Genomic DNA, 16,279 nt, shown 5'->3' on the forward strand with positions numbered 1-16,279 from the left:
AAAATTAGTGATCCGCCCTTTTCCTCCCTCCACCACTGTTTACCTAATTAAATCTCTAAATGCCCTGCAATCCCCTTTTAATTGACTCTGTGTCTCTGCAGGCTTCTTGGCGTCTCTCTGTTAGTCATGAACAATGCATCTGCACAGAGTCGCCGCTTGCCAAAAAGGCCAGCCTGTGACGTTGTAATCAAACAAAATGATGTCTGTTTATCTTGCTGTGGAAGCTTTCCGTGTCTCCTGCTCACTCCCTCTCTCTCTCTCTGTGTGTTTCAGAGTAAACGGGACCATCTGCTGATGAATGTGAAATGGTACTACCGCCAGTCGGAGGTGCCCGACTCCGTGTACCAGCACCTGGTGCAGGATCGCAACAATGAGAACGGTGAGAGCGGGTCGCAGGCTCTTCGACACATCCACACCATGCGCAAAAAATAGATACCCTTATCTCCGTGCATCGCCAGCCTCGCGCACACACATGCTTGTCTGTGCTCCCCCCGGTCTGTTGGGTGATATGAGAGCTGGCTGTGAATTGCATCTCAAACAGAAACCAGATGACACTATCCCAGGCAGCCAAGCCGATGCCGTGGATCCGTGCTGTTCCCCGGGTAACACTCCCTCAGGCCAGACAGCGGCACTGTCAAGTGTTAATAACCCGCGGTGTCATGTGGCCCTTGAGCACACGCACTCTCGACACTGTCAGCGCCAGAGGACTCATCATGCTCTCACACATACACATCCACAGGAACACGGGCCGTGTCAAGGACAGTTTGCTGCTCGGTATCAAATCTGAGGACTGAAAGGAGACTTGGTTATGTGCATAAACCTTAACAACACATTTACATTGCTAAACAGTGTTTAAAGGTATCACAACTAAGTTAATCTTTATTAGCTGTAACTGTAAACCATTCCCATTTTATTGTCACTGCCCCAAAATGATAATACATTGCAAGTATGACACTGTAATATATTTTTTGTTGTTAAACTTTCTTTAGGATGAAATAAATTACAAAATAACTCATTTTAAAACTTGGCGAAGCAGTAATACACGGTAAAACACTAACAATGTGTATTAACTTAAAATTGCAATAAACTAGAAAATAACCATTAATAAGAACGGAATAAAAAGTGTTACTATCAAAGAACCAATAATATGACCATGTAATCGGCAGTTAGTCCTTAGAAAGAAAATAGAGCTTGACTAAGAGTCCAACCTTAAAGAAAACCTGAAATCAACATTGACCGTTAAAAGGCCTCAAGGCTTTTGCTTCAGCTCAGCATGCTGCTGTTATCAGTCTGTCCCTGCAGCCAGGAACGCTGGATTTTCAGAGTTGTGGTCACAAGGCCGGAGCGGGGTGGCCCCAGCAAGCCACGGCTCTTGACCAGATCTGTGTCAACTTGCGCCAAGGTCACCTCAGCAAGCATGAAGGTTGACTCTATAGAGGCAGTGAAATGCGGAGCTACTGCCACGAAACCTGTGCCTCATGACCTCACGTATGAGACGAAAGAGATGGAAGTAGTCGGTGTTTGTTGCTTCTTTGTGGTAAAACGACGGGTTTACAGAAGATAAACGCGCCCTGGAGCTTATTCATGTCTCCTTTCCTGCAGATTCTGGTCGCGAGCTGGTCATCACAGACCCGGTGGTCAGGAGTCGAGAGCTCTTCATCTCCGACTACGTGGACACATATCATGCTGCTGCTCTCAGGTACGAAACAGTGCAGTGCTTTGTAATCACAGCTCTCTGGATTTGTTTAAACTGTATGAGATGTGTTTAATCTCAGCCGTCTGCCTGACTTTTAAATAACAGATGTCGGATACTCTAAATGTATAATCTTAAATGTTGGATAATTTAGCTCCCTTGTTTTGTCTTGTGTCAGTTTTACAGAAACATTTGAGGCACTTTTTAATGGCGCCCTCTGGTGTCCATTAGGTTGACATGCTTTCCTTCTTTTTGTCAATATACTGTGATTCTTAAACATTTGGTAGATTTTCACACACATGTATTATAATCTTGGGAGAAAAACTACTTGCATCAAAACAATTAAAAAAGCACTTTATGAATAGAGCTAAACTACCTGGGCCTCTCCAGTTCACAGTCCTGTAATAAATACCCAGATTTCTATTTTGCAAGCAGTAAAATGATGATGCTGCTGGTTTGCAACACTGAGCAGGTAAAATCCATGTAATTACCGCTTAACGGGTTATTAAATTCACAAGATGTGTAAAGATAGACACAATAACTCCTCCTTTTAATGTGCCTCAGCATCATACTCACAGAGAGAGACCTGTCTGCTGCTCTGTGGCGCAGCATTGGCCATCTCTCCTTAACGTCAGCAGCAACTCGTGCAGACGCAGTCAAAAAAAACAAAAAAAAACACTCTTTGCCTCCGCCTCCGTCTCTTCACCCCTCCTTTCCTGTACCCGCTCCTCCCCCCCTTTTTCTCTCCAACCAGAACCATGTGTGAGCAGTAAAGCCATGTCTTCCAGAAACCACTGATTTCAGGGAAAATTAGCTGCAACCTCTCCTACACAGAGCTCCCTTTGATTTGACTTATTCTCCAGGCTTTAGATAAACGGGAGGGAATTCCAGCGGGATGCCGTAATGCCGCAGCTCTCCGGAGTCGGCTCGCCTTAGCGCCCTTTAATCTTTTCGGGGAGAGGAAGATGCTGTTTCTGTGCTTGGCAGCAGAGCCCCACATGCGTGTGATGTCTGTTATTTTGATAGAGTCAGACACCAGGGTGCTGGAAACGGGAAATGGTATCAAGATGTGGTCGGAGCCTCACCCCCTCCTGCTCCTCCTCCTGCTCATTGTGGAGGGTGGGGGCAGTGATGGTGGGGGGGGTGATGCAGGCAGGTTGAAAATCTCTCTAGATCTCTGTGGCGTCTGTCTCCAACACCTCAGCAGCAGGCGCTGAGTTAAAGCAGACATGTTGAGCTGACGTTTACGGCTTCAGCGCGCATCCTGATGCCTCATCACAAGTCAGCAGTCACTGACTGAGAATAGAAACCTGCTTCCAGGATTTTTAAAAAAAAAATTCCCCTCAAATAAATAGACACCCAAAAAGCTTTTAATTCCAGGTTCCTCTGCTCTGGCTTGTTGTTGTCATGTCATTGTTTGTGTCTTAAGAGTCTGTCTTCTGTCCTGCAGGGGGAAATGCAACATTTCCCATTTCTCTGACATTTTTGCTGCCCGGGAGTTCAAAGCCCGGATCGACTCCTTTTTCTACATCCTGGGATACAACCCAGAGACCAGGTGAGCTGCTGCTGGTGCTCTCTGTTTACCCCGACTGATAAGCTGGAATCGATTCCTCGTCCAGTACCTTGAAAAGCCCTTTGAACCTTTTCAAATGCTGTCATGTAACTTTCAAGCTCTTTAATGAGATTTTTCTGAACAGATGGACAAAAAGTAGCATGTAAGGTTATGAATCTGTAACTCTGGAGGGTTTCGACAAATCTGATCAATTTTTAAAAGTGGCAAGAAGAAACCCCTTGGTGGCAGAAAATAATATTAAGTCCTGTTTGCAGTGTAGGAGACACGGCAATCGTGGGGGGGGGAGGAAAGCGTCCTGGTTCAGAACTGAACTTTTTTTGGCCAACCTGTAAAAACATGCGACTGTAAACCAACACTACACGTTCTTCCGAACACACTGTCTTCACAATGACGTATGGTGGTGGCTGCATCATGCTTTGCGGGATGCTTTTTCTTCAGAAGGGACAGAGAAGCTGCTGAGTTTTAGTGAAGATTGATGTAGCTAAATTACACAGCGGTGCTGGAAGAAAAACCTCTTAGAGGCCACAACAGACTTTAGACTGAGGCAGACTTTCACCCTCCGGCGGCTACAATAAAAATAGATCCATAACTGGAACAGAACGCTGTGGATCAAAGCATGTTCTTGTTAGAATGAGCCACTCAAAGCTCAGACCCAAATCCATTTGAAAATGCGTGGCTGAACTGGAAAAGTCACTCTGTGTCTACGCTGACTGAGTTTGGGTTATTTTTGCAAAGAGGAATGAACAAGACTTTAAGACTCCAGATCTGCAGAGAGCGCTTTTTTAAACATTTGTTTTATTTGTAAAACATCTTTGATACCACTTGTGCTTTTCTTTCTACTTTAGATGTATGCGTCGCTTTGTGTTGGTTTAATTCCATGCGGAGGTTTGTAGTAATGATGTGACAAAATGTGGGAAAAAGTTTAAGAGGTATAAGGACTTTTGTAAGGCGCTGGGCAGATTTCACTCTGTCTTAAAAATAACCAAATAAATCAGGACAACATCAGCTGAAAGTTTTTCTTCTCAACTGTTTTATGTTTCTTCTTAAGATAAATAAAACAATAAAGAAATGTAAAATAATGAGTTTATTTTTACATTGTCTCAAATAATGTTCTCATACGCAATCATCCAATGGTTCTACTTGGCCAACTGAGGTATTTTATACTATTTTTAAACTAAAATGGTAAAAAATGAAACTCGAAAGTCTTTATAAGATAATAAGAGAAAGTAAATCAAGAACAATGAGATTTTGTTTAATTAACATAAAAATCTGATTTCAGAAATTACGTTTGAATTTTTATTTTTATTTTTTAAACTTTGAGGCTTTTGCTAAACTATGTCTTTAGTTTTCCATTTGTGTAAATAACTTCCTATATGCTAATAGTTGATGGACTTCAGCTAAAATAAAAGCAGAGTTGCTGATGTTTCCAGTACTTATTAAAAAACCAGGTTGTGTACTGTTGGACAAGTTGTTTGTCTGCTACTAATCCTCCAACACATTCAGGGCATTAAAAGTCGTTTATGTTTTGCATCCTTCCTCTTTATTCGTCTGTGGTTACGTACTCCAACAATACCCTCTGCTCATTACGTTGATAATCTTATCAGTAAACAAAGACTGATCCTCATGCAGTGTAATTATGGGAAATGATCTGGGGAAACCCCCGTGGCTTTGAAATTGTTTTGGCATTGATTAGATTAGTTAAATTATGCACCAGGTTTTAATCGCCAGTCTTTTTCTTCCGTTTTCAAAGCACATTATGTCACATTACAGTAAGAAAATATAAAAAAAAGAAAAAATGTGCAAATAGATAAAATGCTAATGGATTGTCTTTTTTATTGTTGGGATCTTTGTTTTTTGCATATTCGTTCCCTACGTCAGGTTTCGTGTGGTGAAAACACAGATTTTTTTGGGATTTTCTTAAGTGTTTCCTCTGATTTGTCTTCTCTTTTTAGTTAAAGTGGGGTCATATTTTATTTTATTTTATTTTTTTCCCCCACCAGGGGGTCTTTTTGTGGGTTCTAGTGTCCCTTATGCAACAGTGGGCGGACAGGAAAGGGGGAAGGACAGGGGGGGAAGACATGCGGCAAATGTCGTCGGGTCTGGGAATCGAACCCGCGACGGCTGCGTCGAGGACTGAAGGCCTCCAAGCGTGGGGTGCGCTACCCTCTACGCCACCGGAGCACGCCCCCATATTTTTTAAATATAGAAATTAACTTAACTACTTCCAACATGCTGCTTGCTGGGACTGGAAAAAGGAGCTCGTTTGATGTTGAATCCAAGTTCCGTCTCCCAAATTTACTCTAAAAGCTCATCAGCAATTCATCCAGGATGTCATAAAGCAACCTGGTAAAAATCTGCTTCCATAGGAGAAAGTCATGGGAAAAAAAAAAATCAAAACGTTGGATAAAAGGTCCATCTCACATTTGCCAAAAAGAAAAAAAAGGGGGGAAACATGTAGATGATTCCCAAGACTTTTTGAAAAACAATCTGTGATGTGATGAGGGGGAAAAAAGCCTTTGGTTTAAAATAATTTTTTTTTTGAAAATTCATCTTCAGAGAGATGATCTAGGGCTGCTTTGGGCCCTGAATGCCCCACTGTAATTGACTGAACCCTGAATTCTGCTTTATAACAAAAAACAAATCTGAAAGAGAGTGATTGACCCCTCAGTTTGTGACCTTAAGCTCAGGCGCAGTTGGTTTATACAGCAGGACGATAATCCAAACCACACCAGCAAATCCATCTCTGAAAGCCTTAAGAAACAAAAAGGTTTGGAGTGGTCTAGTCAAAGCCTGGACTTAACCACAATCGAGGTACTGTAGCACGGCATTCGGGGCTCAAAAACCCTTCTGTGTGACCGAGTTGAAACGATTCAAGAGTGGGCAACAAAAAAAATCATCCGCAGTAATTATCTTTGTCTGATATTAAGAATTTGTTTGATCTGAAACATTTCAGTGAATCATAAAAAGCAATTAGTAGTGGAACAGATACGTTTCCATGGCACAATATTCTTAATATATTATACAGTCTTGTTGCCAAACATGTGGTGTCTAGCTGCAGATCAAATTTACGGAGTGGTTTGAATAGCAGCCCAACCTTTTCAGACATGGGTGGTGAAATCCAGGCTTTTGCTACGTATGCTGCTCTCTTTTGAATTTGCAGCTGATGTGTATCAGATGGTGCACGAGGAAAATCTGAGACCATCTGTAAATAAATTGGAAGTTAAACTGGAACTGGACCCCTTCAACATGACAATGACCCAAAACGCACTAGTAAAATCCACAGAGAAACTGGCTGAGAATTATGACACGGAAAGTCGTCAGGTGAATCACAGCCCGAAATCTCAATCTGTTTGAGATGCTGTGGGTGGCTTGAAAAGGGCTGAAGATGGAAGAAACTGCTCATATGTCTCGCAGCTAAAGTTAAGGACTGAAGCAAACTTTTCTGAGATTGACGTCAGAGATGAGAAGTGTTCCACCTGAAGAGTTTGACCTGAAGAACTAACAGGTTCTGTTAGTTGTATGGAGCAGGTCGCTGCAGACGTAAGATTTAGCATACTTTAAGATAGTACACCATCTCATTCAGGACAGCGTCTCCACTTGGATTTTCTCTGGGCAGGTGTGGTTAACCCTCGAGGGCCAGTGTCCTGCAACTCTTAGAAGTCTCCCTGGTCCGACACACCTGAATCCAACAGCTGAATCACCTCCTCTAAGTGCAGTCGGGTTCTCCAGAGTCCTTCTAATGACCTCATTGTTTGACTCAGGTGTGTCGAAGTAGAGATGCATCTAAAAGTTGCAGGAGACCGGCCCTTGAGGATCAGGAGCTACCCACCCTTGGGTTAACCCAGTGTTTCTCAATTCCGGTCCTCACGCCCCCCCACCCTGCATGTTTTAGTTGTTTCCCTTCTGCTACACACCTGGATTGAATCTGTAGGTGATTAACAGGCTTCTGCAGCACTTGATGATCATGCAATCATTTGAATCAGCTGTTCTGGAATAGAGGCACATCTAAAACATGCAGAACAGGAGGGCCTGAGGACTGGAATTGAGAAGCACTGGGTTAACCCAAACACCTAATGCATTAATTCAGTGGTACCCAAAGTGGGTCCTGGAGGGCCGGCATCCTGCATGTTTTAGTTCTCTCCCTGGTTTAACGCACCTGGATCCAACGATGGCTTGTTAGAAGAACGTTGACTTGCTGAAAAGGTTGTTATCACCATCAGGGAGAGAACTGAAACGTGTAGGATGTCGGACCTGGAGGACCGACTTTGGGCACCACTGCATTAATTGGTCTCATTTTTCTGTCCCCCAATTCAATGGATTATGCTGCACAATTAGTGATGTTCTACAGGTGGGTTTTAATCCTAGATTTAAAGATAGTTTCGGCTGTTTTCCAGTGTTTTGGAAGTTTGTTCCAGATTATTGGAGATGCTGCTTCTCCATGTTTGGTTCTGGAGATGCAGAGCAGACTTGGTCTGGAATGATACAAAAACAGTTTCTTAATGTGCTTTGGCACAAATGTCAGTTCATTTGGTGATTTATGAAGTAGCAAAAGTGTTTTAAAGTCTATTCTTTGAGCTACAGGAAATGAGTGTATAGGGACTTTAACCATTTATCTGGTTTTAATGAGAACGTGGGCTTTCTGGATTTAGTTGTCTGTTTGGCAAACTTGTGAAGACTATGTTGTGATCAATTCGGCTCATTGAGTTTCTCTAAATCCTGTTTGGACATTAACTCTTTAATCCTGGAAATGTTCTTTATGTAAACATTCTTTGACTCGTGCAACTAAAAATTTTTGCTTGTGTGTATATATATATATAATTTTTTTTTACAATTTAGCTGTATTTTGGAACAGTCTGTGTTAAGGTCCTGCGGTTAGAGGCTTTATAGTTGTGTGTCCATACAGTATCTACTCGGTAGAAGTCGTGTGGCTGTAAAGGAATTCACTTTAGATGATCAGGTGTATTTGTGCACAATGGGAGAACCACTGGCAGCCGTCTGGTGCTGGTGGGAGCATCTTTCATGTTGCCATGACAGCAGTCCTTGTTATTGCCACCGGGTTGCCTGTGACTGTAAAGACCCCCCTCGTCTTCATCATTATCATCATCCTTCCTCCCTCTCCTCTCCTCGTTGGGTATTCAGAGCGCGGTGTCTGCAGCATGATCACGGCGCAGAGATGAATCCCACATCCCACATGTGGCTCCGTCTGTGTGGGTGTGTGTGTGTGTTTACGTGCTTTGTGTGTGTGAGGTCGCGGCACATGCTCAGTAGAGCCCACGGAGGAGCGAGTGGAGAGCTCTTGACGCTGTGCGTGCAGGCTGAGGTCACAGCACAAGCTCAGTGAGCACCTCTCCGTGGCAGGCAGGCGAATGCGTGCTTCTCCATTTTGAGCGCCTAGGAATAGGTGTGAGAAGGGGGGGGGGAGTTCAATCCGGCGAGCACACACACACCGTGTCACCACCCAGCCTCGGGGCTCCATGTCAGAAATGGACGACCTGTTCAGCCCCCGGAGGTAGGTCTGCGCTCCTCTTCTCCGCTCCGCCAGGGTAATAGCTGCAGCGTCAGGGTCGGCTCGGCATATTTTCACGGGGCTGTCTGATTTGAGCCGGGATGTTTGCGAGCTGCCCGCATCGCTGTCATTGCGTCGGAGCTGCTGTGTTTGTGTCGAGGAGAAGAAAAGAGTGTCACCGCAGCTTTGCATTCCGTCTGCGCTGCCAGTGGCGGGGAAAATGCACCGCTGCACCTTAAATCCATGTCCAATACCGTCCCGATGAATGCGCGGTGTGTTTGCAGCGGGGCTTGCCTCGACAACCAAGCCGATAAATGTGCTCCCAGCTGGGTTATTGCAAAGGAATGAGACGGGCTCCATTTTGCAGCTCCTGTTTACTACCCGGCTGACATGGCGTGTTAAAGCGCCGCTGAGGAGCAGTCAAAACTCAGCCGACTCTGCTTACTAATACTAATACCTTGAAGTTGGTCTGTCTTAGCTGGACTGCAATTATGTCAGTGTGCCACAAGTCTGGCGCTCTGATTGGCTGAAATTGATGGAGTGGGAGGGGTTTTCCTTGATTACACACACGCTAAGTTGCCCTGACTGTCACGTTGTTTGGGTTTTATAAGTAAGCCGATAATTATTCGATAAGATTCTGTGCTAATGGTAACTTTAAGCTGAACTTGTGAGGAATAAAGGGATAGGTTTAACATTGTTTATTGCACTCGGCAACAGGCTTTTAGGGGATTATTGGAGTGAAACGTACATAAACACCATTAGTTGGTGCAGAAAATTAATTACAACTTTCCCTATATATTATATGTCTTATTAACTTACAAAGTTCTAATTGTATTACATTAATCAAACTGCCTATTTTATGGTTTAGAGATGCTACAATCACGTTTCTACTTTTGCTGATTTTCTTTGAGATCTTTTTTTTTTTTTTTTTTTTTTTTTTTCTTTTGCCCTGAGCATTGTAATGCGCATTCTGGATAGAGGTATTTGTTTTGAACGCAGCATAAAATTAAATTTAAACATTATCTCTATTAAATTTCATAGCTTATGTCCCTTACCTTTATATGATTGGCTGAAAATTGTTGCTTTCAGTGCATCAGAAGGATTAGGAGACTTATTGAGTGTTTCTCTTTGTGTGCTGAATCCCTTATGTCTTATATCCCTTATATCTGACCTGCAGATCAAATAAATAATTAGGTGCATCTCTACCTTTAAGGAAACTCCTCAGATCTTACTGCTGCAGTCTGCAGCATTAAAGCACGGTTTTTCTCAGACATGCTAAGGAAAACCATACCGTTTTTGTCCTGGAACATGGATCCTCATTTGTCATCCTTACAACTTCCTGCCAAACGTACTGTTGACCTGTCCAACTGCACATCGTCAGAAACGCATTTGTACAACTTTGGTTGTCAAGAACACAGGCTGTATTGGTCTAGAATATGCTTAGTTTATAGTTTTACTCTGCAAACCCCAAACAGATATAATTTAATGCTTGTATGTATTGTTCTCTTAAATAAGTCCAAGCAAACGGTGTTTTAAAACATTCAGATGGGAATCGGCCAATTTTATCCTTTTTTTTTTTTTTTTTTTTGCCCCAAACGGTTAAATACTGTTAGGAAACTGATTTTATTTCTATTTATTCAATCCATAAAAATAAATAACTGCCACTATTTTAATTTATAAGTTAATTAACCACCTCCATGCTGTACTTAAAAAAAAAAAAAAAAACACAGATAAAGATCTGGAGCATTTGCTCTGCATAAGTAGGAGTAATTTTGTAATTTATTAATTTTCTGATGGATTCAAATATACCACCTTTACAAAAGAAGTTGCCGTTTTCTGTTTTATGTGTTGTAGTCTCTAAAAAATGACAGAAGTCAAAAGGATTAGGACAGATGTCAGAGAAACACAATAAGTGGGATAGTCTACGAAAAGCCTGAAGACTGCATACAGGAAATAAGTGTAAAAAATTCTAACACTCATTTTTCTTTTAGATTAGTGAGAGTTAAAAAAAAATATTCTGACTGTAATTTAGAGGGTCATTAATTCACAGAAAACCTAAAAACATCTGTCAACCAGAAAAAACCCCTGATTAGTTCTTCTCTTTTGAATCTTACAAAACGTGAACAGATCAGCCCAATTTGTGCATCAAAGCATATGCGCTTCTCCTTTATCAAAGTTGCACTAAAAATTAAAATACTTCCTTTAGGTGTGTTTTATCAATGGGAGGGGGTTTAGGTAAAAGAGTTTCTTTGACTTAATCGATTTAATAAATAGGAAAATAAAATGATTTGTTTTGACCAATTGATCAGCGATTAGAGGCGACCAAACTTAATGATCGCATATCGAATAATTGGTGCACCTAAGGTAGTTTTATCTGCAAGGTTCATCCTTATTTTGCTTTAATGCTAATTTAATTGCATTACATTTGTTTTTTCATAACTGCTGCTAACGTTTCTTGTAAAATGAAACGGATCATTGCAACATTCTCTGGAGCGGCAGACTGTTAAGGCGAGGGTCACTCACTGCAGCTGAACGTATTTCAGTTCTTATTTTTTGTGCTGCGCTTGTGTCTACGTCTGTGCCAGCACTCCTGTCAGCCATAGCTCACATTACACCCTTAATCACCCGGTCCTGACATAGAAACTGTGTAGGAGGTGACGTGTCAGGAAGGGGGAAAGCGAGCCCGAGTTCCACGGGGTTTTGTGTTGGATGCGAGGATCGTAAAGAGAACCAGAGGGTTTCGGCCTCTTGAGTTTCCTCCAGGTCCGGGTGATGGAGTGCAAGCTTCTCCGGGTGCAAATCACGCTGACAGATTCTGGGCCGCCTCGCATGCGCTTGTATGAAAATCAGAGCCGTTGCCTTGGCAACAGGAGGGGGGGAGGCTTTTCAAAAGGAACATCTTGTCATTTTCTTTAATCCACTGCAGCTGGAGAATCCGAACACTATTATTAAACAGCAGTTTCTATGGCTACCAGCGTTTGTACCGGCAGCCGCTTCCAGAGGCTCCTCGCTCTGCACATCCACAGCCAGCTACTCCACATCCTCCCCTCCTCCTCCTGCTTTTTTTTTATTTTTTATTGCTGCATCCATAATACGAGGCCTGCACATTTTCTCTGAGCAGCAGAGTCGAGAATATTCTCCTGAAATCTGTGTTTGCTCCCCAGAATAAAACACGGTGTACTAGTTGCACTTTTGACGCACTTATCTTTATCTTCTTTGTTGTAATCTTCTTCCTTGTCATACATTCATATTACCACTTTTTATCCTCCCCTTTAGCTTTAGGTATTTATAATTTCTACCTCAGTTTTTTTTTTTTTGTATTTTTGTTGGGTTGTCCCAGCCTCATTTAATTAGCAAAACTTTTTACATGACATAAATGTCAGTGGATAAATATTTAGCGTCTATCTCCTCCGCTTGTCTCTTCCCAGGCGACTGAACAGCACACAGGGGGAAATCCGAGTGGGACCGAGTCACCAGGTAAGTCGTTGCACAGCACACATCAGCATGGAAATAAGACGCTGCCGCTCACTGCACAGTTATCACGCTGAGAGTAGACCACTCTTATCATTCGTATGGAAAATTCAGATCCAAGCTGAATGTGACATGTGTGGTTGTTTGGGTTTTTTACCTTTTCGGAGGATGTGTAACAAATTTACTAATTAAATTGAAACAGCTCTGTCCTCTCTGCAAAGCTGCTCTGTAGTAGAAATATTCTCACAGGGTTTCCGTCTTAGCCTGGAAAAGTTTGGAGTTTGATCTCAAAAATATTAATTCATTTTACTTTATTCTCCATCTTTCTGTCTACAGTTTGTCTGTCCTTTTTGTCTCTCCTTTTTTCTGTCCTTTCTCGCCTCCTCTCTGTTTTAAGTTCTTCCTCGCATCCTTTCTTCTGTCCTTCCTTTCTCCTGTCTTTCTTCCTCGTGTCTCTCAGTCTTTATTCTGTCTTCTCTTCCTTTTTTCATATGCTCTTACTTCTTTTTCTCCTTTCCTCCTCCCTTCTATTCTTTTTTTGTCCTGCTTTACTTCTTTCTGTCCTTTCTTGCTTTTTCTTTTATTTTTCTTCATTTCTTTCCGTCTTTGAGTCCTTCCTTTTTTCTTTCCATGTATCCTACTTCCTTTCCTCCTTGTGTCCTACATGTCTTCTTTCCTTCTCTTTGATGTCCCTTCCCCTCCTGTTCCCTTCCTTACTTCCTTATTTCGTATCATTTAATCCCTCCTCCCTTTCTTCCAAGGCAACTTTATTTTTTTAGATTATGAAATGAAAGTAAAGGCCTGAGTGCTCTGGAAAGTGGAGTCTCAATTTATCCATGAGACCCTAATTGTATAAATGTAAGGCTCCCATAATAATTATTGTATAATTTTTAGGTAATGGGTGGGAAAAAATGCATTGTTTCCTGACCATAGTATTTTTCTAATTTAGTTTTATTAATTAAATGTACAAGTATCTCATAGTGCTGTGAGACTTTCTTTATTTCACCTCTTTCAGCATTTCTGAACATCACGCAGTAAAAAATTGAATTCATGCTTTGGCCACTTATGAGTATCAAGGTACAGCAAACTCTCCGTTGTGTTGTTGCTACGATTCAAAGTCCTTTTAATTTGTTGCTGGAGATTTTCTGGCCCTATGGAGCATTTTGGTGTAACCCCCACCTGTTGCTGCTCACTTTAAGTCAGCTGCCTGAAAAGAGATTGGCACACCTTTTCCCTGCTTTAAGTATTGGTGCCAAAGCTCGAACAGCGTCTCTCATTTCTGTTGTTAAGCTAATGTTATTTTAAGACGGGCATGTCTGTTTCTTCATCCAAGAGTAAACGCACCTGCCAGTTAATACCAGTATGAAATGCTTTTGTTGTTCTATAAAACTCAGAACAGCAAAAGGTTATAATATCCTCTCTAACAACCATTGGGGAAATTGCCACCATTCTAAACTTTTGCTGAAGTTGATCAAAATCATCACAATAAATAAGCACCATTGGTAACATCATTATAACTGCAATGATCAAAATACAATTTTGACAAGAAGAGTAGTTTCTGATCTTTTAAGTAAAAACAGTTTGACAATGATAAATATTTTTGTATTGATGCCATGATTGACATAATGGCTGCTTCTTTTACTCAAACCATTTGTTGCCAAATGTTTACCAATAAGAATATTAGAGCTTGTTTATTAACAGTATTACTACAAACTGTTGCTGTGTAGTTGTAATTTAGTTTCATTTATATTCACGCGTATATGCAAATCAATACAAGTTCAATTACAGAAGCATTGTAAAAAGAACTAGAAAATTCCTGAAGAAATTTAACTGGGGCCTGCCAAAGTGTGCCCGTCGGTTTGGACCCAGCGTTCTGATGCTAAGAATTACCATCGATGCTAAAGAAAGCTGCAATGTAATCAATAGCATGTGGAGAATCACAAGAATGTTAAGTAAGCTGGACATGCAACATTCAGTATGATAAAGCAAGTGCATTAGCTAAAATGAGCAAATATGCTAATGTAAGCATAAATACTTTCAGTAGCATGTGGGGTATCATTAGAATGTTTACTGTCATTTACTTACTCCATTAAGTATACTAAACATGGCTAATAAGTCTGAAAAATAGAAAATAGCTTATTTAAGCTAAAAGGCTAATGCTAATGAACTGCCTTGCTGCGCAAGGCAGTTCCCTAACCTTCGATAAACAGATAATGCAGAATGATATCACTGTGATATCCCATGTGTAACAGTCATTGGATTAAATCAGTCATATAACGCTCAAAAAAGCAATGACCTGATGTAAAAAATTTCAAGGGCTTTTATTTTGAAATTTTCAGTAAGCTTCATTTCAAAGGGCTAGACTCATCCCATGTGTAACAGTGACAGGGTTAAATTAGTTATATACAGCCCATAGCAGCAAGTAGTTCTAAAGGCCAGCTCAGTCCTCCTCTGATTTAACTGAACTAGTAGTTCGAACTACAGTGATGCGTATTTGTAGTCCTCAGCAGCTCTCCCTGCTCTGGGTTCCGTTGCCATGGTAAATAATCCTCTCTGCCAGCTGTGAGTGAGACATCCAGGGGGAGACAATTCTCTGTTTGAGCCAGCCAGTTTGACTAAAAAAAGCATTGCAAAAAACAGTTTCCGTGCTCGGGAACCGTAATACATATTCGAAAACCGTTTGAAGCATATGAGAGGGCTATTTGTCGCCTCACATAGTCCCGCCATTCAGATCTCTACCTCACTCACAGTATTAACAGCGATGAGATAAAAAAGTGTGTGCCACGGTCTGAAATTTTTCAGAAATACATGGAAGTGAATCAGTGAGATCTGTCTGCTACCCTGGCGCATGACTTTGCTCTGAAGCACCTGGAGAGAAAACTGTAAGCGCTTAGATAATTTTTGAAAACATTTGACCGGAGCAGGCACGCGATCAATGTCATGACCAAGTTTGATACCAATCATGCAATATTTGTGAGCGTGAGGGCGAAGTTAAAATGATTTGGGGTCAAAATCGCTCTGACTCTCACTCTAGTGGAGCGGCCTTCACACTCTGATTTTTCCAAAAATCAAAACTTTGGGTCGCTTAGAAAGAAGTTGTGGACAAACCATAATACATATTGACGGTTGTCTTCACTTTAAAAGAGATCACGGACGATCTACAAAATGAAGTTTGAATGGCGTTTCTACATAAAGTTATGACGACACAGAAAATCCTCAAAAATAGGGTATTTTCAGGATTTACTGGTTGCCTCGTCCCCTTGACGACGAGACTTGCACCTGGTGAGCTCGTTAGTGATTTTGGGGTCGTTTTTTGCTCTTTACGTCGCCATGGTAACTCCAAATCCCACCAAAAGTAATAGCTCCAATGCCGGGTTCGAGCCGCACGCTTTGATACCACTTTTGTGGGTGGGCTCAAGAGCGATGCGAGCCGCATTAACGGAGACGGAAGAAAATAAATAATAAAGAGGCATTCTATTGGGTGTAGAACAATAGGTGCCTGCCATGCAATGCATGGAGGCAGTGACTGACTTGCTTCGAAGTCAGCCACTGCTCTCCTTATGCATTATATGGGCAAACCCCAACTAGAAAATTCCTGAAGAAATTTAACTGGGGCCTGCCAAAGTGTGCCCGTCGGTTTGGACCCAGCGTTCTGATGCTAAGAATTAGCATCAATGCTAAAGAAAGCTGCAATGTAATCAATAGCATGTGGAGAATCACAAGAATGTTAAGTAAGCTGGACATGCAACATTCAGTATGATAAAGTAAGTGCATTAGCTAAAATGAGCAAATATGCTAATGTGAGCATAAATACTTTCAGTAGCATGTGGGGTATCATTAGAATGTTTACTGTCATTTACTTACTCCATTAAGTATACTAAACATGGCTAATAAGTCTGAAAAATAGAAAATAGCTTATTTAAGCTAAAAGGCTAATGCTAATGAACTGCCTTGCTGTGCAAGGCTGTTCCCTAACCTCGGATAAACAGATAATGCAGAATGATATCATTGCACCGCCTCTGGCGGTGCACTGTCC

General features: G+C 41.6%; 1 protein-coding gene across 6 annotated transcripts in view; it reads left to right on the plus strand.

Moving 5' to 3' along the window:
* rerea (arginine-glutamic acid dipeptide (RE) repeats a) overlaps nt 1–16,279 on the plus strand; it is a 195,780-nt gene that overhangs the window by 137,614 nt on the left and 41,887 nt on the right. For 3 of the 6 annotated variants that reach the window (XM_044122336.1, XM_044122328.1, XM_044122343.1), the window contains exons 4-7: nt 274–379; nt 1,603–1,699; nt 3,144–3,248; nt 12,201–12,249. In XM_044122336.1, coding sequence (XP_043978271.1) covers nt 274–379; nt 1,603–1,699; nt 3,144–3,248; nt 12,201–12,249 — 357 coding nt within the window. Of the gene's footprint in view, nt 1–273; nt 380–1,270; nt 1,489–1,602; nt 1,700–3,143; nt 3,249–7,468; nt 7,615–8,577; nt 8,776–12,200; nt 12,250–16,279 lie in introns of those variants that run through there. The other 3 variants (XM_044122351.1, XM_044122370.1, XM_044122360.1) reach the window with 3 other exon arrangements.

The sequence above is a fragment of the Gambusia affinis genome, linkage group LG01, assembly GCF_019740435.1.
Source record: "Gambusia affinis linkage group LG01, SWU_Gaff_1.0, whole genome shotgun sequence".
Lineage (NCBI taxonomy): Eukaryota > Metazoa > Chordata > Actinopteri > Cyprinodontiformes > Poeciliidae > Gambusia > Gambusia affinis.